A 25554-nucleotide genomic window follows, 5' to 3' on the forward strand; every position below is an offset into this window, starting at 1 on the left:
AACTGTTGTAAATCTGATCCCTTCATCTTGAAATAATACTTTTTTGTGATTTAGAAACTGCTTATAAATTTTTCTGGGATTTTATTATGTTGGTACCACGTCTGAGTTTGGATGAGACCATTAAACTAAATAGTTTGTTTCTCTGACAACAGAACATTTTGTGCAAACAGATTAAGTTAGCAGGGCAGACTCAGGGCACAGATGACTTGATGTGGTACCTAGGAATCTATAAATAAAAACAAACAAGGAAGAGCTTAGAGTGCTCTTCCAGAGGCTCGAGATAATAGGAATGTTGGTCAATATGTGAAAGCCACAATATTGCATTATACTTCAATTTTATCTTCACTTACATATTGAACCTATCTTTAAGCTGGATGGGAAAGTGAATTTTCTAATGAGTGATATAAAATATTTATCAAAGCGAAATCATAATAGAAGTTTTGGTCATAAGCCACATAGTTGAAGCATATCAAGTCTCTAAAGACATACATATAGATTTATGTACATATTGTATTTATTGCTGAATATGAATAATGGAAGAATTGGTATTGACCTAGAATTTATTTCCAAAGTGTTTGGTTAAAGAGATCTGCATCTGAGCTGCTGACCTCCTCTTATAAGATTGGCACAAGATGTTAAGCTTTCTGTGTTGTAGTGCGTTCCTGGATGTGAATGTCAAGGATATGTACACATTAGATCTCAAGTCTAAATCATCTTGCAGAATAGTGGGGCTAGTTCTGAAATGGGTTATTCTCTAACACATAGTAGTTAGCATCTATTAGGCATTAGCATTTACAAAGCACTGCAACATTGGGGCTTTCACGTTATCTTTCACTTTACAGAGCAGGAACCTTGAGCTCTGTATGCGAGTGTTGTCTTCCTACTCCCAGGAAGGGGCAAAGCGTAGGATGTGAAGTCAGCTTTTCTGGCTAAGGTCCAAGGCCCTCTATGGTGCCACAGCTGTCTCTATGAACATGCTTGGTCCCTTGTTGGTGATTTCCTTATGCAAAGTATGTTCGTGTCTATTTTAGATTTATTTTGTTCATACAATGGAAGGGGCTGAGTCTTAGCAGTACAACTGTGAGATTACCAGAGTGTATGACAGAATGATAGACTCATGATTTAAGGTCATATACACAAATTCCATCCATTTTGTACGGCTTTTATCCCCCTAGTGGCCAAATAGCAGTTTTCCACAATTCGGGTTTGATGATTCCTAGGCTTATACTATTAATAGGCTTTTGAAATTGCAATTTAAAAACTGCAATCCAATAAGATAATGAAGTTAAAAGCGGCTGTATTTTTCTTTTTAATATTACCTTTTAATAACAATATTCCTATTTAGGGATTTGGTTGTTTATGAACAATCAAGGTAATACATTCGTTTAGTTCTTTTAAATGAATAAACTACATCAATATCTACTGATAACATGAATTTGATATCCATTCTTATGAAGAAAGACATCAAAATAATATTGTAAAATACGCCCTCTTTTTATTTTTATTTATTTATTTATTTTTTTTGCGGTATGCGGGCCTCTCACTGTTGTGGCCTCTCCCATTACGGAGCACAGGCTCCAGACGCGCAGGCTCAGCGGCCATGGCTCACGGGCCCAGCCGCTCCGCGGCATGTGGGATCTTCCCGGACCGGGGCACGAACCTGTGTCCCCTGCATCGGCAGGCATACTCTCAACCACTGCGCCACCAGGGAAACCCCAGCCCTCTTTTTAAAAAGGATACAATGGTATATATGTAGTAGATATATATAGTAAATATTATATATAATGTAGTATAATACTGTATATAATATATAATACTATGTTATATATATTTTTTTCTTCAAATGTATTTTCTAGGCATTCAACAAATTGTCAAGTGACTATTTCTGTATTATAGAATTGGAAGGGGGAGTTTCTTCAGTTATGAAACGCCAAGGAAAGGAACCTAGTTCATTTAGCAGAATTCTGTAAACAGGATATTTACATAGATTATTTTGATATATTTATTCAGTGAAGAAAATGGTTTCACATATCAGATTTTTTTGATGCATTTGAATCTTTATTCTACAACACAAGCAACATAAATACAATATCTTTTAAAATATTTTCTCTTTAGAATTTTCATTTTCACCTCAGATAAAATGTACACAAAATACACTTGCAAGCTTGCTTACAGGAACCTGTTAAACAACACAGATTATATCAAATCAAATAGTTATATCAACATATAAAGGATGGTGGTTTTCTTTTTTTTTTTTTTAATTGACCAAACTGACTAAAAAAGAAGGCAAAACAAAAACTACTTCCTTGACAAGTCCTTTGGAGTAAACAAAATGCTTCAAGGCTCCTGGTGAATAGGGTTGCAGGGATGAGTTTTGCACTCTATGGATAAAATGGTATATGGACTCAAATCATTATGGCTATACCAAGCTTCATTTATTTATAATTTTCAGTGAAAACAAGTCTAGTCTTTGGCATAATACAAGAAAGGATAAAAGGACCCTTACCACCCATTGGCTTTACTTAGAGTGGGAGATGGTAGCAGGGGAACCGATTATAATGTAATTTATCTAAGTCTGTTCCTCTTAGAACAGCAGGAAAATCATCTTGAATCAGTTTTTGGCATGATTAGGGCAATAAACTTCTTATTCTTGCCCCCATCCCCACCCATCCACTAAAAACAAATTAAGAAACAAAACCAAACAAAACCAGCCTTTCCCTCTATGCACCTGCTCCTGCCCTGTTCATAGCATACCTGGAAATTCTACCACATGGTTTCAATTGAAGTGAAACCAAACATATCAAAAAGCATTAATCTTTGTCCAGTTTTACCTATTGTGTGGGAAACCAAGTTTTATTGGAGAGGACCACTTCCAACAAAAATTGGATGTAAGGAGAGAGGGAGGCACACGAAGTTGCCTGTACCTAGTCACGAGGCAGCCGTGGTGGCCACTGGTGGCTGGTAGAGCCAGGGCCGTGAGCTTCCCAACTTTAAGAGAAAACATACTTTACATGTTAGTTTAAAAGACTGGCTTTTGGATTCCTTCCTCCCCTTTTTGGCACCAGCTGGTAAAACAAAAATAAATGATTACTAGAGATTAATTTTTAAAATTTAATTCAACATCCGTTATTATTAAAAAAACGAAACGCACACATCATTTCCAAAAATGATTAGGGGAAATGAAGCTGCAGTAGAAAAGCTTCAATTATTCCTGTCTACAGAGGCAAGGACTTGAATCCTTGACATCATTAACACTGGTGTGCTTTCTCATCTCACTAATTCTAGTAAATATAGTCATTACTTTCTACTTATATAACAGTTTAAATAATGTCAGGATACTTACACAGAAGTCTTTAGAGAAACTTACTGAATCAATAAAAATTTTGTGTCAGTATATATACAAGGGAGATGATTTTGAGGTACTCAATTTTTTTTCTCTTGAATTATTACCTCTGTGGTCCTTATTTTGTTTAACGGAAAAAGAATTTCCAAAACTAATTAACTGAATAAAGAGTTAAGAGATAAACTAAGGCCCCATCTATATTTAACATGATTTCACTGTATTCCCAAAGCATACTGATGCGCTTTCACATTTTTCTCCTCATTTGGAAAATGAGATAATGAATATGGTCTTGATTGTGTAGATACATGCACAACACAACATATGTAATGAAAAGTCCTTAAAACAGGCACATGTGCTGCTCAAAAGGGAGTTGGTTCCACTTGCAAATTCTCGTGAAGCCATTTGGTAGACTCTTTACAGATATGTAGGAAATTAAAATATTAATTTACACCAGACAGTTAAGTGAAAGATGAAGACACATCAAGTAGTATAGTATCATCTTGATGTGCTGGTATTCTGGTGACTAATGAGGGATATAAAACTACTGGCAAGCGAGCAACTACTCAAAAATTTCTGGAAGCCAGGAGCCAAGGTTGTGATGGAATCAACATGGAAACATCTCATCAAAACTATGGACAGAAGAAATTAAAACACTACATACTTTAAAATCACCTTCAGTACAAGTCAAAAAGTCAACATGATACAAAAGGTCATCCATAGAGTTAATGTTTCTAAATACAAAGACGAGAAGCTTACATTGATCTCACTGTTCCATAGAACTTATACATTCATTGTCTTCTACCTTGTAAAAATCAATTGTTGGCATAATAATAAATAATAAACCTGGAAACTGGGAAGACTGAACAGCAGTGCTGTAGAGAATCCAATTCCAAGTTGTCTGCCCAAGGTGAAGTTCGGTTTTTCTCTAGTGCTTGATAAGTCAGGCTGATCTTAAAGGGAGTAGTTAGAAATTTTTTCCAGGTATTGGACCTCAAAGTGTGGTCCCCAGACCAGCAGCACTGGCCTCATCTGGGAACTTGTTAGAAATGCAGATTTCTAGGCCTACTGAATCAGATACTCTGGGCTCTGGACCGGCAATCTGTGCCTTAACAAGACCTCCAGGTGACTCTGATATGTGCTAAAGTTTGACAACAACTGTTCTAACGTCAAAAGATACGCTACGACCACTACTTGAACGTTCAGGATAGGAATTAACAGTACAAACAATTTTTGGTAGTTGAAAAGGCTGGAAGGACTGTAATTGGATGGAATTCAGCAGAAGTTGACTGCAGTTTGTGTCACTAAGATGGCCAGCTAGCTAGTCTCTCCTCCCTAGACTCCCCCTTGCATTATCACACAAAGATAGAGGGGAAAGGTTTTGGATGGTGCTAGCTGTGTGGTAGTGGGTTTTTCTTCAATTGATAAGTACTGCCCCTCTTTACAAGGAAATTAGGCATTGTTCTCAAGTAAGTTTCTCCTACATTATCCCAGGGGATGATTTTTTTTTTTTTTTTAGTCTATCTTCCCTGAAGTAATAATTGTATTTTGGAAATCTGAATGGTGTTCTAATCCAAAACCTTAATTATTAGTTACTTCCACATCAAATACAAATATTACAATACAGCCAGAGGAAAGGGATCTCACGAAAGACAGAGACAACATTTTCTAGACTGCTGCACTCGTGGAGGAGGAGAGCACATTTTTTTTGGATGAGGCATAATTATAAATGACTTCTTTACCCAATTTCATAAATCTTGCCATAAACAAGCTCATATATTCAATAAAAAGTGCTTAAAAATAGTCTTGCTTTTTTAAGGCCACACTAAATCTTCCTAAATGGTACCCAAGCAGATGTAAGTTTTGTCATTCACTTACTGCATTATGTTGGATTTTTCCTTCTGCCTGTTTCCTTGTCTACAAGGCAAGTATATTTAGGTGTCATGGCACGTGGTTACTCTGCATATTGACCTGATGCCCTCAGTACCTGAATTTTTAAGCAATCTTGTGTTGCTGCTTCTTCAGAGAATGTGCATTTTGAAAAATGGTCATTTATTTTGCATATTCCCAAAGTTTGATGATGACCTACAATTCAGTCCTATATACTTCCAGGGGAAGCAAGTAGAGAGGCACTGTTGGCTACAGGACACTTTATTCTGAGTGATTAAATGGTAATTGGTAAAGGTCAACAAATTGTTGCTGTCATTCCAGACACAGACTGTCATGTTTTTCCACATAATAGCTGGCCATGGACAATATTCCATCATGTCCACCTAATTTGGTGAGTTTCCTAAATTACCACTGAGGATCTGCTTTAAGATTAGATTTTGTTTTCTTTATTTTCAAACATAAAAATATTATGTTATATATGACCTTACTATGCCTAAACAGTATCTTTTTCTTTTAACCCTATTGAAAAATCCCCATAACATTATAGATAGGGACATCAATGTAATATCTTCAACTCATTTTAACTGTTTAATTCCTTGAAACACTGAAGTGTTTACACTGTGCACTTAGACATGGTGTTGTACAGAGCCTGGCCTTTGAACTCAGGAACATCTCTTTTGCAACCAACTTTGCCATTTACGGGTTATCTTGGGCAAGTTTCTGAACCTCTCTGGGTCTGCATCCTCATCTGAAAAAATGAGGACAACAATACCTGTTTCACAGTGTTATTGTGGGAATTAAATATGGTAAAAGTAGGTAAAGGTCCACGTTCTCAGAGGCACTCAATGATGTTACCTCCCCCCACTGCTGTTTGTAACCTCTTGCTATTGTTATCAGCTCCAAACAGAGGTCTTCATTTTTTATTTATTTATTTATTTTTTGCGGGACGCGGGCCTCTCACTGTTGTGGCCTCTCCCGTTACGGAGCACAGGCTCCGGACGCGCAGGCTCAGCGGCCATGGCTCACGGGCCCAGCCGCTCTGCGGCATGTGGGATCTTCCCGGACTGGGGTACGAACCCGTGTCCCCTGCATAGGCAGGCGGACTCTCAACCACTGTGCCACCAGGGAAGCCCCAGAGGTCTTCATTTTGCTTAGTTTGATGGGACTGACACAAATGGATTTTTCTTTCTGAGAAAGAAAACTTTCCTACATAAGCAGTACTATGATGTATTTGGGGAAGTCAAAAATATCTATTACTATAATTGCATTACCTTCTTATAGTTAAGGCTATTTGACTCTCAACTGACTCTGTATAATCCCTCTCCTTGGAACAACAAGAACAGCAACAACAAAGCCTACTGATCGCTGTACCAAGAAGTTTCAATTTAAAGGTACTTTGGAATTATGATAACATTTGGTCATGTTTGATTTAGTCTGAGCTGTTTTATATGTTAGCATCTGCCTTGGTCATTAAACAGCCTAAAAGTGGTAAAAGTTGCCCTAGTTTTGTATTGATGGAGAAGGCAGGAAAATAATCATAAGGGGAGAGATGACAAGAGGGTGTAAAGAGACAGCCTAAGCATCTGTCAAAGCTGATCAGGAGATGCAAGAGGTAGGAGAGATCCTATGAACAATTTATTAGCCCTCCATCAAATCTAAGTCCTCCTATGGCAAGGAGACATCTGTTGCAGAGTGTGGTGTACTTGGCTGGGCTATTCAGTCAGGAATTCTTTTGCACTTTGAGTTTTCTAGCGTGCTTCCTCACTTTGGAAAAGATGAACACTACCAAAATATTAGAAAAAGAATAAATCTCAACCAGAGGGTAACACACTTTTGGCAGTAAATACAGGCAACTAAAAGCAATAAAAATCTTATTCTGCTTAGATCTGAAAATATATGGTAATAGCCGTTGTAACTACAAAGGCTTGTCTTGACCTTGGTCTTTCAGAGACCATGGGAGGGAATGAAAGAAGAGATGGGGAAAGGCAGAAATGGAGACACCAGGAAGAGTGAGGGACTGATGGGGCAGTGTGGGGAGGGACCACTCATCTACTAGGGGTTTTTACATATGTCCCTTTCTTCTTCACCCCTGGGAAGATCTGACTAACTTCTCTATGACCTGAAGTGTACTATTCCTCGGAGATTATTTGCATCAAGCCATGTCCTTTTTGAAAACTGCAAACACCTCTGAGAAGTATTACTGTGACTTAGCTAATTTTCCAGCTGAAATCTGACATGGATGTGATGCACAGTGTGTTGGGAATGGAGGTGGGTTGAAGACTGCTGTGGGCCGGAGGGGTGGTCTACAGAAAAAATGACGGGAAGGGACCAAAACCCTCTGACAAAATTGTAGGTAAAGAATGATGTACATCCTCTCATCTTTTATTCTTGGGACCCATAATTAGGCTGGTACTAGAGCAGTGTTTGAATACAGAATGGGGTAAACTTGTTTTCATAAGCTAGCCATGAATCCCACAATAGAGAATCTGTCAAGACGATGAATTCTGACTTCTAAACGGTTAACAACTTCCAGGACATGACCTTCATGAATTGAGACTGGCTTCCTTTGAATTTTTATACTTTATAAAAAGTTGCCAGATATAAACATTTTGTAATTACTCTGATTTGATAATACTCTGCTTTGTTGAAGCTCCCCCCACCCCCGTAAACTGCGGAATACTCAGAAGCTCACAAGGAAATGAACCTTAGATGAGCTACAAAAAGAAACAAAACAACAATGGTGTACTGCTTTTGTTAAAAAAAAAAAAAAAAAAAAAAAAGAAGTATCTACCCAACTTTCAATTCTACTTAGAAAATATAAAAAAAATCTAAAGTATAGAACACAACTTATTGCTATCCCAACGATTCATTGCTTGTTAACATCAAATTGTTGATCTGTTTCTAAACTTGCATTATTGTCTAATGAGCAAAAACTGAAGGCAAAGAGTGTTCTGTGGAACTGGAAAAACATCTTCTGAATTCTGTGGTCATCTCCAGATGGCATAGTGAATGATAAGGTTCTTTCTTTTAGATTGCCTAAATAAATCAGGGAACCCTGTCTTCCTCTTAACCTTGTAGATAGTTATATATTCCCAAGGAAGACAAAGTTTACAAATACCAGCACTGAATAAAGCTGTCAGTTTTAAATCCTTACTTCCACCCTTAAGAGTTGATGTTTTAGGGACAATATTCTCAATTACGAATAATTTTTAGAAGCTGGGAAAATTAAAACATATCTCTTAGCAACTAACTCTTTAGAATGTGTGTGAGTGGGTTTGAGGAGTTTTAATCACTATTATAATTTAAGAAATATTAAATATACTGTAAATAATAAGATAAAGATTTCAAATTAATTTTCTAGTAATAATTAGGAAAATAAATATCTGGTTAAAATATGCTTGAATTAAAAGACCTCAAACAGAGGGCAAATCTACTTGCCAGAGAGGAGAAATATTTTAAACTGAAAAACTTCATTTCCTAAACTTCATTCTGTGTCCTTTTCTCCTGTAGTTTTATTTTCTTCTGAGACTAGAGTGTGTATGAACGATACCATAATTTCATACGATTGTTGTTTAATATTTTCAGATTTAAAATGATTTCATCATCACCTCCTTTCCCACCCCTTCCAGCTGTCTCCCTAACCCCACACTTCCTGCTCCCTTCCCTGAGAAGTCTGTTCATTGGACGGTGAATTCTTGAGTTCCTTTCTTCCAAGGGTGTTGATATAAAATGAGCTGTTTTGTTTTCTTAAAGACAAAATGTTATACCTTATGTTCAGATAATTGTGGAGCATAGAAATGTGTGTGCAACAAGGAACTAAGGCACCATTTTTTCTTTCCCTTTTCATTTTTGCCTTGGGAACAAAAGCAAAGACTATTGGGACAGTCAGGGTGGCCGGTCTTAAGTCATTTGGCTCTATCTGTATCAGCCAATACCACTGAGTACTATGTGTCAAAGGCTGCCATGCCACAGACTTAAAGTCCTGCCATGAAAGAATTTCCTTCCTTTAGAAGTAGGGAAGTGAAGGCACAATAGTACCTTACATGAGGAAGTTGGCAAATACCAACCAGAAAATCTTGACAACTTAGGAACAATTTTGAAATGTTCTGGAATATTTTAAAGATTATGACACCCAAGAATACATTTTTCCAACTGTTTTCTTCCCTGCCGAACTCATAATATAAATCTTCCTCCAATTAATCACGTCTGGTACTTCCTCCAATTAATCATGTCTGGTAATCATGTCTGTGTGTACATCAGCTTGACTTACCAGCAGATATTTCTTTAGCTATTGCATTTTTTAAAATGATGGATCGTCCGGGTTCAATCCCTGGTCGGGGAACTAGATCCTGCAGGCATGCTGCAACTAAGACCCGGTGGAGTAGTAAATGACCGATGTAGTTATAAATAAATAAATAAATAAAATGATGGATCAATGTAATGTTTTCAAGGGAGTGGCCCTTGAAAGTGACTCATTTGGGGACAATATTGCAGGCAAAGGCATTGGGAAATAAGATTTAGAAATGTGCCCAGGAATATAGAGTCTTCTGAAATTATGTGCAAATTTAGAGTTTCACTTGTGTCATCCAGATACAACCTTAGTATCCAGAATGGCCCCAGTGCTGATTAGTTAGGGAGCAACTGGGTGTTCTCTGAGTCGCGGGGGCTGGTGGGGGGGAAATGCTATCAGCTGGACTGGCAGACATACTCTAAACCCTCCTGGTGTATCGCCTTGGGAATGGAATGTGAGTCTCCTACACAATGATGTCATAGACACGGCCCACTCTGCCGAGCCATTCTCTCACAGCCTGGCGAACTCTGATGTCAGTCACGTGACAGGTCAGCTGGCTGATGCATGGGAACACTGCTGGCTGGAGCGCTGTGAAGGTCTGGTCCGGAAGGATCTGAATCTGATTGAGAACTGTTAGCACCATGTTGGTCCATGCCTAAGAGAAAGGGATTAAGAGAATTAGCAGTTTTCTCCAGCAGTTTCATTTGTACTCAAGTGTGGCTAATATGCAAATGAGTTTTCTCAGGCTTTAGGCTTCAATAAATGTAGTCTTTACTAATTTAATGCACTTATAATAAAACATCAGTTTAAGTTCATATATATATATATATATATATATATATGAGGACTAGCAGAGACTCATTTCACATTAGGAATACATTATTTCCAGCTTTTACAAAATACAAAAATCTTACTCCTCAGATTTTTAAAAACTCTCTTGCCTTCTCATGATGAGATTTTCATAGGCCATGTGACATTTTTAATCAGCAGTCTCTCTAATGTCTAGAAAACTTGGAATAGGTCTACCTTAATTTAGGGTAACTTTTGAAATCATAAGCAAATCTCCAAGACGTGAAAAAGCAATTAAGATTTGTTATTTGTCAAGCAGGTCATCTGTTAAAGAATAATCTTACATCTCAGTTTGACTGGATACTTTTACAAATACAGTCTAAGATGATTTTTGTGGATTCTGAACTATGAAGTTTAGTTCTATGTTCAAGATACATCAGAGGAAAAAAGTATCTTGCAAGATTCATACTAATTCCAAGTTTATGTTCATTCTAAGAATACATTCCTGTATAGGTCCACAGAATCCTAGGGCCCAAGAGCTCCTATCTTACTATGCCTGCAACAGGAATCTACAACTTAAAATAAACGTCCAGATGACTTTTAAAGGGCTCTCCATGAGTTTAGATCCTTCTGTCTTTTCCCATCTCATCTTTTCTTAAATTGAACGAAACAGTGCCCCTCTTCTTTACTTCTCAAGCTCATTTTTGGGAGGTACCATAGAATTGCAAATATTAATTATATAAAGGAATAGGAACACTCTGAAAATGAGAATTTTTATGTGCTCAGGATGGGCTAGAAAAACAATTCATTGGAATAACCACATAATATGCACTTTGCCTTTTCCCTTTACATAATTTTTCATAACTACAGAATTGCTTCAGGGCTATCTTCAAATGACTAACTGGCATTGAGTCCTGGGTTTAAGTCCATCCATTTTCTAAGCTTTGGCGTCATCTTATTTACACAGGTGGGTTCCTAATTCTCAGTAGTATCTGTTATGACCCATAGAAACAATTCCTGAAATTATGAGAATACAATTTCAGTTTCACAAGGATGTACTGATGGATCCTATGTCTTAGGGGCAGGCAGTCCCCTGACTGTGGAGGATCATAACGTGTCTGAGTGCTCCCTGAGGGGCACAGGTGCGTCACTGGTACCCAGCTTCCCTCCTGCATGGCCGGCTGTGGACCCTTGCATCCTCCGGTGGGGGGCGGGTACCCACCTGGATCTGGGCTTCGGCGTCCCTTGCAGAGACACTCCGGGAGCTGCCGGTGGAGCCCGAGCGGGGCCTCTTCTCCTGGCGCAGCAGCTCGGGGCCAGCGCTGAAGGAGTGCCGCATCTGCCCCTGGTCCATCAGGTGCTGGGGCCGCTGGAGCAGCGGGGAGCCTTGGCCCCTGGGCCCCAGTGGCTCTCCCTTCTTCTCCACCTTGACCTCTTTGGGGAAGGTGGGCAGGTTATGCTGTTGTTTCCTCTTCTTGTACTCGGTCATCAGCTTTGAGATGGTCTTGTCGGCTGCCATCGTGTAGATTTTGTTGCCGGCGTTCTCCCACCACTCCTTCTTGCGGCTGGGGTCCTTCTTCTCTACCTTGGGGCTCGGGGGCAGCAGCAGCATTTCCCCGCTGGTCCCCCTCAGGCTCGGTGGCTCGCCCGCGTGATCGCGGGTCTGACTGCGGTCATCCTCGGAAGGTGTGTCTTTCCCCGAGAAGCCCCCAGTGGACGGGGTGGATGACCCCGACTGGAAGGAGGGAAGGATGAAGAAAGGGTCGCTCTTGAAGATCGGTGCCTCCTCCATACTGTTTTCCAGGTCCAAGTGCATCTGGATGTAGTTATTACACAGCTCCATGCACAGCTTGTGAAGCCTCTTGACCAGCCACACCCAGTCCGCGTTGCTGATGGGCTGGACACTGAGGGAGGGCATCCGAGCCCTCCACTGCCTCTTCTCCTTGCCTCTAGGGGGGCTCACCTGGGCGGTCTCCTCAAAAATGTCTTCATCTTCTGATGAACACTGCTGGGAGGAATCTGTGCTCCTCTCATCGTCTTCAAAAAGGACCTTCTTCACTTGCTCAGCAGTGATGGTTTCCTGGTTGCTGAGAACAGCACAGACCAGTGCGTGGAAATAAATGTTAAAACTCATGGCAGACTGGCGGTAGAGGTTGGCAGCGCCCCCGATGCCAGACACTTTCTTCAGCAGGCACTTCAACCCAGGGCTGGTGTCAAACTCTCTGGCCGTCCTGTAGGAGTCCAACAGCAGGTCAAAGATGACGGCCAAGTTCTGCATGGAGATGTATCTGAGGAAGCCAGCCAGCTTGGTTTCTGGCACTTGGATCTTCTCCTCCCCAGGAGAGGGGCCTTTGACAAACTCTTCTAACAAGATATCATATAAGTTCTGGAGTAACACTTGATGGGATAGTAAACTCACCACAATTTCCCTGAAGGAAACACTTCAAATGAAAAGAAAGGCATTGATTAGTAGCCAGCTGCCTTATATGAGTTACCTTAAAGCAATTCAGACCTTACACAAACAGAATGACTAGGCAAAATTACAAACTAAACGACTTGTATTTTAATGTCTTTCTTCAAAAAGGACAAATTGCTTGGGGCATTACAAGGTGACAATTTTAATCATGATTAATGGAATTCCTGACACCTTTAAAATCTGGGAGCTATAGAATTAATATTATGATGTTGAGTTAACGATTCTCAACAAGACTTAGCAAACAAATAGAACAATTTTATTAAAAAATCTTTAATGTAGACACAATTATGTTATTGACCTGTTTTCTTTCATAGTTATGAGTAATAAATCAAGAAAGTAACAATTTCTGTTGAGTTATAGTAATTTTAATTGGCCTTTTTCCAACCCTTTGCCATTTTTCCTTAAACCCAATGCTTTTACTATTTTTATAAGTGACGGCTGAGGAATTTTTAATAAACAGAAAAATTAATATATAATAATTAACATTATGCTTGGACATTTGAGTTCATTTTGTTTCCCCAGTTTCACTTTTTCCTGCATATCTAGGAATGAAGTCTTTATTTCACTAAGATAGGCTTAAGAGCTTAAAGTCTCTCTTCTGCTAGTTATCTAGGGAATCCAAGAAATAGCTAATTGCAAGATTCCACGTTATTCTTTAACTGGTTGCATCATTTTATCTTGTGCAAGGATAGCCTCTGAAAGTACTAAGTCAGGATGTGACAGCATGTTGTATAACATACCCAGACAAAGGCAATATTCCATATAGGCTTGGGGGAAGAGAGAGGAAGAAGGAAGTATTTACTGGTCTGCACATTCCAGATATAGGAATTCTGACTACAACTGTCAAGTGTGTCAACTCTGCTAAGACACCTAGCTATGAGAATACCTGGAGAGATATTTTTTAAAATTTAGAGTATAGTTGATTAACAATGTTGTGTTAGTTTCAGGTGCCCAGAGAGTGATTCAGTTATACATGTATCTATTCTTTTTCAAATTCTTTTCCCATTTAGGTTATTACAGAGTATTGAGCAGAGTTCCTTCCCCGTGTTACACAGGTCCTTGTTGGTTATCTATTTTAAATATAGCAGTGTGTACCAGTCAATCCCAAATTCCCAATCTATCCCTCCCCTCCATACTTCCCCTCTGGTAACCATAAGTTCATTCACTAAATCTGTGAGTCTGTCTCTGCTTTGTAAATAAGTTTGTTTGTATCATTTTTTCTGGATTCCGCATATAAGCGATATCATATGATATTTGTCTTTCTTTGTCTGACTCACTTCACTTAGTATGATAATCTCCAGGTCCATCCGTGTTGCTGCAAGTGGCATTATTTCATTCTTTTTAACGGCTGAGTAATATTCCATTGTATATATGTACCACATCTTCTTTATCCATTCATTTGTCAATGCACAGATGAATGTTTCCATGTCTTGGCTATTGTAAACAGCGCTGCAATGAACAATGGGGTGCATGTATCCTTTCGAACCATTTTTCCCTGGATATATGCCCAGGAGTGGGATTGCTGGATCATATTGCTGGATCATAGCTCTGTTTTCAGTTTCTTAAGGAACATCCATACTGTTCTCCATAGTGGCTGTACCAATTTATATTCCCACCAACAGTGTAGGAGGGTTCTCTTTTCTCCACACCCTCTCCAGCATTTATTGTTTGTAGACTTTTTGATAATGGCCATTCTGACGGGTGTGAGGTGATATCTCATTGTAGGCTTGATTTGCATTTCTCTAATTAGAGATCTTGAGCACCTTTTCATGTGCTTCCTGGCCATCTGTATGCCTTCTTTGGAGAAATGTCTGTTTAGGTGTTCTGCCCATTTTATGATTGGGATGTTTGTTTTTTTCAATATTGAGCTGCATGAGCTGTTTGTAAATTTTGGAGATTAATCCCTTGTTGGTCGCATTGTTTGCAAATATTTTCTCCCATTCTGTAGGTTGTCCTTTTGTTTATGGTCTCCTTTGCTGTGCAAAATCTTTTGAGCTTAATTAGGTCCCATTTGTTTATTTTTCATTTCACTTCCATTATTGTAGGAGACAGAATGAAAAAGATATTGCTGCAATTTCTGTCAAAGAGTGTTCTGCCTATATCTTCCTCTAAGAGTTTTATAGTATCTGGTCTTAGATTTAGGTCTTTATTCCATTTTGAGTTTATTTTTGTGTATGGTGTTAAAGAATGTTCTAATTTCATTTTTTTACATGTAGCTGTCCAGTTTCCCCAGCACCATTTCTTGAAGAGATTGTCTTTTCTCAATTATATAGTCTTGCCTCCTTTGTTGTAGACTAATTGACTATAGTTGTGTGGGTTTGTTTCTGAGCTTTCTATCCTGTTCTGTTGATCTATATTTCTGTTTTTGTGCCAGTACCATACTGTTTTGATGACTGTAGCTTTGTAGTATAGTCTGAAGTCTGGGAGCCTGATTCCTGCAGCTCTGTTTATCTTTCTCAAGATTGCTTTGGGGCTTCCCGGGTGGTGCAGTGGTTAAGAATCCACCTGCCAATGCAGGGGACACAGGTTCGAGCCCTGGTCCGGGAAGATCCCACATGCCGTGAAGCAACTAAGCCCATGTGCCACAACTACTGAGCCTGCGCTCTAGAGCCCGCGAGCCACAACTACTGAAGCCCACGTGCCTAGAGCCCGTGCTCTGCAACAAGAGAAGCCACTGCGAAGAGAAGCCTGTGCACTGCAACGAAGAGTAGTCCCTGCTCTCAGCAACTAGAGAAAACCCGTGTGCAGCAGCAAAGACCCAATGCAGCCAAAAATTAAATAAATAACTTAAACAAAAAGATTGCTTTGGCTATTTGGGGTCTGTTGTGTGTCTATACAAATTTTAAATGTTTTTGTTCTAGTCCTATGAAAAATGCCATTGGTAATCTGATAGGGATTGCACTGAATCTGTAGATTGCCTTGGGTAGTAGAGTCATATTGACACTATTGATTCTTCCAATCCAAGAACATGGTATATCTTTCAAACTGTTTGTGTCATCTTCAGTTTCTTTCATCAGTGTCATAGTTTTCAGAGTACAGGTCCTTTGCCTTCTTAGGTAGGTTTATTCCTAAGTATTTTATTCTTTTTGATGTGATGGTAAGTGGGATTGTTTCTTTAATTTCGCTTTCTGACTGTTCGTTGTTAGTGTACAGAAATGCAACAGATTTCTCTGTATTTATTTTGTATCCTGCAACTTTACCAATTTCATTGATGAGCTCTAGTAGTTTTCTGGTATCATCTTTAGGATTTTCTGTGTATAGTATCATGTTATCTGCAATCAGTGGCAGTTTTACTTCTTTTTTCCAATTTGGATTCCCTTTATTTCTTTTTCCTCTCTGGTTGCTGTGGCTAGGACTTCCAAAATTATGTTGAATAAAAGTGATGAGAGTGGACATCCTTGTCCTGATCTTACAGGAAATGCTTTCAGTTTTTCACTGTTGGGTATGATTTTAGCAGTAGGTTTGTCATATATGGCCTTTACTATGTTGAGGTATGTTCCCTCTATGCCCACTTTCTGGTGATTTTTTTTTTTTTTTGCGGTACACGGGCCTCTCACTGTTGTGGCCTCTCCCATTGCAGAGCACAGGCTCCGGACGCGCAGGCCCAGCGGCCATGGCTCACGGGCCCAGCCGCTCCGCAGCATGTGGGATCTTCCCAGACCGGGGCACGAACCCGTGTCCCCTGCATCGGCAGATGGACTCTCAACCACTGCGCCACCAGGGAAGCCCTCTGGTGATTTTTAAAATCATAAATGGGTATTGAATTTTGTCAAAATCTTTTTCTGCATCTATTGAGATGATCATATAGTTTTTATTCTTCAATTTGTTGATGCGGTGTATCACACTAATTGATTTGCGGATATTGAAAAACCCTTGTATCCCTGGGATAAATCCCACTTGATCATGGTATATGATCCTTTTAATGTATTGTTGGATTTGGTGTGCTAGTATTTTGTGGAGGATTTTTGCATCTATGTTCATCAGTGATATTGGCCTTTAATTTTCTTTTTTTGTTGTTGTATCTTTGTCTGGTTTTCGTATCAGGGTGATGGTGGCCTCATTGAATGAGTTTGGGAGTGTTCCTTCCTCTGCAATTTTTTGGAAGAGTTTGAGAATGATGGGTGTTAGCTCGTCTCTAAATGTTTGGTAGAATTCACCTGTGAAGCCATCTGGCCCTCGTATTTTGTTGGGAGTTTTTTTGTTTGTTTGTTTTTTGTGGTACGTGGGCCTCTCACTGTTGTGGCCTCTCCCATTGCGGAGCACAGGCTCTGGACACGCAGGCTCAGTGGCCATGGCTCACGGGCCCAGCCGCTCCGTGGCATGTGGGATCTTCCTGGACCGGGGCATGAACCCCTGTCTCCTGCATTGGCCGGCAGACTCTCAACCACTGTGCCACCAGGGAAGCCCCATTGTTGGGAGTATTTTAATCACAGTTTTAATTTCAGCACTTGTGATTGGTCTTTTCACATTTTCTATTTCTTCCTGGTTCAGTCTTGGGAGATTGTACCTTTATAAGAATTTGTCCATTTCTTCCAGGTTGTCCATTTTATTGGCATATAGTTGCTTATAATAGTCTCTTATGGTCCTTTGTATTTCTGTGGTATCTGTTGTAACTTCTCCTTTTTCATTTCTAATTTTATTGACTTGAGCTCTCTTCCCTCTTTTTCTTGATGAGTCTGGCTAAAGGTTTATCAAATTTTTTTTTTAGAAGATATTGCGGGTAGGAGTTAATTAATTTATTTAGTTTTGCTGTGTTGCGTCTTCGTTTCTGTGTGAGGGCTTTCTCTAGTGGCAAGCGGGGGCCACTCTTCATCGCGGTGCGCGGGCCTCTCACTATGGCGGCCTTTCTTGTTGTGGAGCACAGGCTCCAGACGCACAGGCTCAGTAGTTGTGGATCACGGGCCCAGTTGCTCTGTGGCATGTGGGATCCTCCCGGACCAGGGCTCAAACCCGTGACCCCTGAATTAGCAGGCAGATTCTCAACCACTGCACCACCAGGGAAGCCCTATCAAATTTTTTTATCTTCTGAAAGAACCAGCTTTTAGTTTCATTCATCTTTTTATTGTTTTCTTTGTCTGTATGTCATTTATTTCTGCTCTGATGTTTATGGTGTCTTTCCTTCTACTAACTTTGGTTTTTTTTTGTTGTTGTTTCTCTAGGTGCTTTAAGTGTAAGGTTAGGTTGTTTATTTGAGATTTTTCTTGTTTCCTGACATAAGATTGTATTGCTATAAACTTCCCTGTTAGAACTTGTTTTGCTGCATCCCATAGGTTTTAGATTATCATGCTTTCATTTTCATTCGTCTCTAGGTCTTTTTGATTTCCTCTTTGATTTCTTCAGTGATCCATTTGTTGTTTAGTAGCATATTGTTTAGCCTCTATGTGTTTGTGTTTTTTACAGTTTTCTTCTTGTAGTTGATTTCTAATCTCATAACATTGTGGTCGGAAAAGATGCTTGATATGATTTCAATTTTCTTAAATTTACCAAGGCTCTCTTTGTGGCCCAGCATGTGATCAATCCTGCAGAATGTTCCATGTGCACTTGAAAAGAATGTGCATTCTGCTGCTTTTGGATGGAATGCTCTATAAATATTAGTTAAATCCTTGTGGTTTAATGTGTCATTTGAAGCCTGTGTTCCCTTATTTATTTTCTGTCTGGATGATCTGTCCATTGATGTAAGTGGGATGTTAAAGTCCCCCACTATTATTATGTTACTGTTGATTTCTCTTATGGCTGTTAAGAGCACCTCAATATATAAGGCAGATACTATGTTGGGCACATATATATTTGCCATTGTTATATCTTCTTGGATTGATCCCTTGATCATTATGTAGTGTCCTTCTTTGTTTCTTTTAACAATCTTTAAAGTCTGTTTTGTCTTATATAAATATTGCTACTCCAGCTTTCTTTTGATTTCCATTTGCATGCAATACATTTTGCCATTCACTCACTTTCAGTCTCTGTGTGTTCCTAGATCTGAAGTGGGTCTCCTGTAGACAACATATATACACGTGTTGCTTTTGTATCCATTCAGCCAGTCCGTGTCTTTTGGTTGGAGCATTTAATCCATTTACATTTAAAGTAATTATTGATATGTATATTCTTATTGCCATTTTAATTGTTTTGAATTTGTTTTTGTACGTGCTTTTTCTTCCCTTCCTCTTTTGTTCTCTTGTGATTTGATGACTAACTTTAGTGTTGTGTTTGGATTACTTTTATTTGTGTGTGTGTATCTATTGTAGATTTTCGGTTTGCAGTTACCATGAGGTTTTTGATATAGAAATCTATATAAAAGCAAGATTGTTTTAAGTTGCTGTTCTTTTAATTTCAAATGCATTTCCAATATCCTGCATTTGTGATCTCCTCTTCTCACAATTGCTGGTTTTCATATCATATTTGTGTGCAGATTATTTCCTATTTTTATTGTACGTTTGCCTTTACCAGTGAACTTTTCCATTCATAATTTTCTTGTTTCTAGTTGTGGCTTTTTCTTTTCTGCTTAGAGAAGTTCCTTTAGCATTTGTTGCAAAGCTGGTCTGGTGGTGCTGAATTCTCTTAGCTTTTGCTTGTCTGTAAAGCTTTTGATTTCTCTGACAAATCTGAATGAGAGCCTCGCTGGATAGAATATTCTTGGTCATAGGTTTTTCCTTTCCATCACTTTAAATATATAATCCCACTCCCTTCTGGCCTGCAGAGTTTCTGCTGAGAAATCAGCTGATAACCTTATGGGAATTCCCTTATAGGTTGTTTCTTTTCCATTTTTGCTTTTAATATTTTTTCTTTATCTTTAATTTTTGTCAGTTTGATTACTATGTGTCTCAGTGTGTTCCTCCTTGGGTTTATCCTGCCTGGGACTCTGCATTTTCTGGACTTGGGTGACTGTTTCTTTTCCCATATTAGGGAAGTGTTTAGCTTATCTCTTCAAATATTTTCTTAGGTCCTTTCTTTTCTCCTTCAGGGGCCCCTATAATGTGAATGTTGGTGCATTTAATGTTGACCCAGAGGTCTCTTAGGCTGTCCTCCTGTATTTATTTTCATTCTTTTTTCTTTATTCTGTTCCACAGCAGTGATTTCTGTCATTCTGTATTCCAGCTCACTTATCTGTTCTTCTGCCTCAGTTATTCTACTATTGATTCCTTCTACTGTATTTTTCATTTCAGTTATTATATTGTTTGTTTGTTCTTTAGTTCTTCTAGGTCTTTGTTTCTTGAATCTACTCGATCTGTGCCTCTATTCTTTTTTTCAAGATCTTGGACATCTTTACTATCATTACTCTGAATTCTTTTTTAGGCAGATTGACTAGCTCCACTTCACTTAGTTGTTCTTCTGGGGTTTTATCTTGTTCTTTCATCTGGGACATACTCCTGCCATATCATTTTGTCTGACTTTCTGTGATTGCAGTTTCCATTCCACAGGCTGCAGGGTTGTAGTCCTTCTTGCTTCTGCTGTCTGCCCCCTGGTGGATGAGGCTGTCTAAGAGACCTGTGCAGGTTTCCTGGTGGGAGGGACTGGTACCTGTCCACTGGTGGGCAGGGCCATGTCAGGGGGTATGTTTATCAGGCAGCTATTTATTCAGGAAGACTTTAAGCAGCCTGCCTGCTGATGGGTGGGGCTGTGTTCCTTCCCTGTTGGTTGTTTGGCCTGAGGCATCCCAGCACTGGAGCCTACAGGCTGTTGGGTGGGGCCAGGTCTTGGTGAGAAAATGGCAGCCTCCAAGAGTGCTCATGCCAATGAATATTCACCAGAACTGCCGCCACCAGTGTCCTTGTCCCTGCAGTGAACCACAGCCACCCCCCACCCCCAACTCTGCAGGAGACCCTCCGATACTAACAGGTAAGTCTGGCCAGTCTCTTATGAGGTCTCTGCTTTTTTCCCTGGGTACTGTGCATGAGCCCTGTGTGCGTCCTCCAAGAGTGGAGTTTCTGTCTCCCCCAGTCCTGTGGAATTCCTGCGATCAAACCCCGCTGGCCTTCAAAGCCAGATTCTCTGGGGGCTCCTCCTCCAGACCCCCAGGCTGGGGAGCCCGATGTGGACCTCAGACCTTTCATTCCTGTGCGAGAACTTCTGTGGTATAATTGTGGGCTGCCCACCTGGTGTGTATGGGGTTTGATTTTATCATGATTGTGCCCCTCCTACTGTCTCATTGTGGCTTCTTTGGATGTAGGGTGTCTTTTTTTGGTAGGTTCCAGCATTTATTTGTCAGTGGTTTGTTCAGCAGTTACTTGTGGTTTTGGTTTTCCCATAAGAAGGGGTGAGCTCATGTCCTTCTACTCCACCATCTTCAAACCCAAAGCTTTTAGAATCTTATTGAAGTTGGTTTATAGGCACCAAACCAGTTTTCCAGGATTAAAAATGTTAATGCTTTAGGTACATATGTATAAAAGCTTTAGTGCATCCAGTGTGGGAGATAGAGAAGGTCTAAACACTGAAAAGTTTTTTAACTTTAGAGGTATTATGGGGCTAATATTTTCAAAGAAAGAAATGAAAGAAATTGATAATTTAATTTGCAGCCTTCTAAAACAAACCTAGGAGAGAAAACAGCATTCACTCAGCACAGGCTAATTCTTTTCTGCATCCTTTTCTGCCAGCACAGACGTGGGACTTCTTTGTGGGCCGTGGATGTGCATTTGGGGGAGGTGGGAGAGGGTGAATGCTCCCTAGACATCTGGCCAGATCTCCTGGTTGAGAAGCAGGTGCAACCTGCCAGTCATGACAACTTCCTAATCAATCAGGGCACAGCCCTGATAAGGCAACATTAGAAGTGAATGCTCACATTTTGGTGATCCAGCCCCTTTTGTTTGGCTGGATTCCTGTACTAAGAAAACACTCTCAATTCCAATTCCAACATTTTAATCCACCAGTGTGGTTTTGGGTTTATGGTTTCCCATTCTTTTCACTGCTCTTAGAATTTCACGAAAATAGCTTATGCCACGATGTTGCAAACTAATTCCCATAACTGGATAATGACAAAATTACAACTCATTCATACTACTGATTTCAAAAGTCTAACTGTTACATTAATACTTAAAAAAATTTCTTTTATTGGAGTATAGTTGATTTACAATGTCATGTTAGTTTCAGGTGTATAGCAAAGTGCATCAGTTACTATATCTCATACATATTACATATATACCTATATCTCCTTTTAAGATTCTTTTCCCATATAGGCCATTACAGAGTATTGAGTTCCCTGTGCTATACAGTAGGATTCTTATTAGTTATCTATTTTATATGTAGTAGTGTGTATATGTCAATCCCAATCTCCCATTTTCTCTCTCCCCACTCCCTGGTAACCATTAGTTTTCTACATCTGTGACTCTATTTCTGTTTTGTAAATAAGTTCATTTGTACCATTTTTTAAGACCATGAATTTAAAAATTATTTTATAACTAGCAGGAAAAATATTTTAACTAGCAAAAAAGAACAAAAATCCTCCCATACATTTTTTAAAGGTTGACCTTTGCGTAGTGGTATCTCAAAGAAAACATCGTACTTTCAGCAAAAATGGAATATGTACAAAGAGCTGTCACTCACAAACAGTAACCCCTTGTAACATATCACTTAAGCAACATTTTTGTGGTAAAATATATATAACCTGATGTTACCATTTTAACCATTTTTAAAAGTTCAATTCAGTAGCATTAAGTACATGCACAATGTTGTGTAACCATCACTACTATCTATTTCTAGAACTTTTTCATCATCACAAACAGAAACTCTGAACCCATTAAATGGTAACTCCCCAACCCCTCCCAATTCCCCCACCATAGAAGTTACTTGAGGTATGAGGAGACCTGAATATGCACTCTTTTGAAGAAGCAGGCTGTGAAAGCCACCAATTTGGTCTAGTGCTTCATGTCCACAACTACAGGACCCTAACTAAGAAGGGAAATCCTGTCACTTATCACTGGGCTGGCCTCCCCACTATAACATAAATCTTCAAGGGACAGGGCAGTGCCTTTCTCATCTTCTTGTCCCAGGGCAAATGTATGCTGAGAGAAGCATTCAAAACAAACCAAAATAACAAAAACCAGATTAGTTCAGAGTGCAGGTGCCTGGAAGAAATGGTCTCCTTGAGCAGTGGCTCTGACACTTCAACCCCATCCTGCTGGCAGCCTGGACTCCTGAAGTAGGAAGCACAACCTTCAGAAGTCATCTGTTGATGGACACTTAGGTTGCTTCCATGTCCTGGCTACTGTAAATAGAACTGCAGTGAACACGGTGGTACATGACTCTTTTTGAATTATGGTTTTCTCCGGGTATGTGCCCAGTAGTGGGATTGCTGGGTCGTACGGTAGTTCTATTTTTAGATTTTTAAGGACCCTCCATACTGTTCTCCATAGTGGCTGTATCAATTTACATTCCCACCAACAGTACAAGAGGGTTCCCCTTTCTCCACACCCTCTCCAGCATTTATTGTTTCTAGATTTTTTGATGATGGCCATTCTGACTGGTGTGAGATGATATCTCATTGTAGCTCTGATTTGCATTTCTCTAATGATGTTGAGCATTCTTTCATGTGTGTGCTGGCAGTCTGTATATCTTCTTTGGAGAAATGTCTATTAGGTCTTCTGCCCATTTTTGGATTGGGTTGTTTGTTTTTTTGATATTGAGCTGCATGAGCTGCTTGTAAAGTTTGGAGCTTAATCCTTTGTCAGTTGCTTCATTTGCAAATATTTTCTCCCATTCTGAGGGTTCCCTTTTGGTCTTGTTTATGGTGTCCTTTGCTGTGCAAAAGCTTTTAAGTTTCATTAGGATATGGGGAGGGAGAAGGGTAAGCTGTGACAAAGTGAGAGAGTGGCAATGGACATATATACACTACCAAAGGTAAAATAGCTAGCTAGTGGGAAGCAGCCGCATAGCACAGGGAGATCAGCTCAGTGCTTTGTGACCACCTAGAGGGGTGGGATAGGGAGGGAGACGCAAGAGGGAAGAGATATGGGAACATATGTATAACTGATTCACTTTGTTATAAAGCAGAAACTAACACACCAATAAAGATGTTAAAACGAACAAGCAAACCCAGATTTCTCTTTACTTAAATGTTGCAATCTGGTTTTAGTTCCAGTCTTTTTTTCCCCATGGGTGATTTTAATGTGGACCTCTGAGGATGCACCTAACCAGCAGATGCACAAACTTTTCTTACGTCTAACTCATCTTCTCCTACTTTCTGTGCTAAGAATTGCCCCTGTGAATGAGTCAAATCCACCAACGCAAAATACTTGAAGAATTTTAGAGGATGTTTTAAGGCATAGTGGCTTCTACTAAAGAATTTGTGCTTTTCCTGTTTTACTGAATTTCATTGAGGGGGTAATTGTCTATTGAAAGTACTAAGTAAACGGAGGAACCATGGTGATAGATTTTTAAATCTTAAAACCAGTAACATAGGAATATTAGGTGATCCTATTTTTCCTGTGTTTTATTTATAATGTGAATTCAGCTTATTATTCCTCTCCCCCGTTTTCTCCTTTTACTTCAAAAATTGTTTTAGTAGGAATAATTGGCTGAAGGGACTAGAAATATATAAAAAAAAGGAAAACAGGTAAGAAAAGAACTGAAATTTGAAAGTAGATCAACGCTTAAAGCTGTGGAAAGGAATGCACAATCACTGGTATGCAGAATAGATAAAAATGCCCAACACTTTTGCGTGATCGGCAGTGGAAGGAAGCAGGGCACAGAATTGGGAGGAATACGTGGGATATCGGTAAAGTTCTACTTCTGAAGTGCAGTGGCAGGTTCATAAGTTATTTCACTTTTTATTCATGCTTGATAACCTTTGAACCTTCCACATAGTCTTCTGTATGTACCACACACACTTGACTAAAAAAAGTTAGCACCTGGAAATTTCACCCAAATAGGTCTAGTAATCAAACTGCTATGCTACCTGGTAACTTTTGGAAAATTCACACTCTCCCCCTAACATGGAAATGGTAAAGGACACAGGCATTGTGCTCAGCTAGACCTGGTTTTGATTCCAGCTCCCCTGCTTCGCAGTCTGCCTGAATGTTTCCTCATGCACAAGTGGATTACCTACTCCCCGTACTTCATCTATTGAACTCAAATACTTATCATCATTATTACTAGTGTGTCAGAAGTTTTAAAATGGGAACCTTCAGTCACTGGCTTCATCTTAAACTCTAGGAACAATGTCTTTTTTGGCAGGATGATAGTATTTAAAAAGAGCAAGTTTCCTGTGGCATGCACTGAGCTTTCTGGATCCTAACAGCTGTACTGCTCATGAGAAGTTAAAGATGTATTTCTCACTGAAACAATATGAATCAGAGCTCATATTATTTTCTTTTTAAAAAGGATTATGATATGTATGATGCTATAGATAGTGAGTTGTGCCCCGCCCCCGGCAAATTCATACATGGAAGTCCTAATCCACAGTATCACAGAATGCATACTTGGAAAAAGGGTCTTTAACGAAATAACTGGGTTAATGAGGGCATTAGGATGGGCCTTAATCCAATATGACTGGTGTCCTCCTAAGAGGAGGAAATTTGCACAAAGACATATACAGAGGAAAGACCATGCAAAGACACAGGGAACGGACGTTCATCTAGAAGCCAAGGAGGGAGGCCTCAGAAGAATCCAACATGGCTGACACCCTGATCTTGGACTTCCGGGCTCTGGCACTGTGAGAAATTAATTTCCTGTTGTTTAAGCCACCCAGTCTGTGTACTTTGTTATGGCAGCCCTAGCCAACGAACACATGTGAAATGTGGGAGATTTGGTTAAAATGCTGGCAAGTTTTTGCTAAGTGAC

General features: G+C 39.6%; 1 protein-coding gene across 2 annotated transcripts in view; it reads right to left on the reverse strand.

The window, feature by feature from the left end:
• Positions 1-1978: 1978 nt before the first annotated feature.
• The window catches only part of ARFGEF3 (ARFGEF family member 3), a 312275-nt gene continuing 288699 nt past the window's right edge, over positions 1979-25554 (reverse strand). For both annotated transcript variants that reach the window (XM_049695570.1, XM_004263774.3), the window contains 2 exons: positions 11533-12751; positions 1979-10176 (listed from right to left, as the gene is read on the reverse strand). In XM_049695570.1, the coding sequence (XP_049551527.1) occupies positions 9985-10176; positions 11533-12751 (1411 nt within the window). In that variant the 3' untranslated portion in view covers positions 1979-9984. The remainder of the gene's footprint in view (positions 10177-11532; positions 12752-25554) is intronic.

Source organism: Orcinus orca, chromosome 12, assembly GCF_937001465.1.
Source record: "Orcinus orca chromosome 12, mOrcOrc1.1, whole genome shotgun sequence".
In the NCBI taxonomy this organism is placed as follows: domain Eukaryota; kingdom Metazoa; phylum Chordata; class Mammalia; order Artiodactyla; family Delphinidae; genus Orcinus; species Orcinus orca.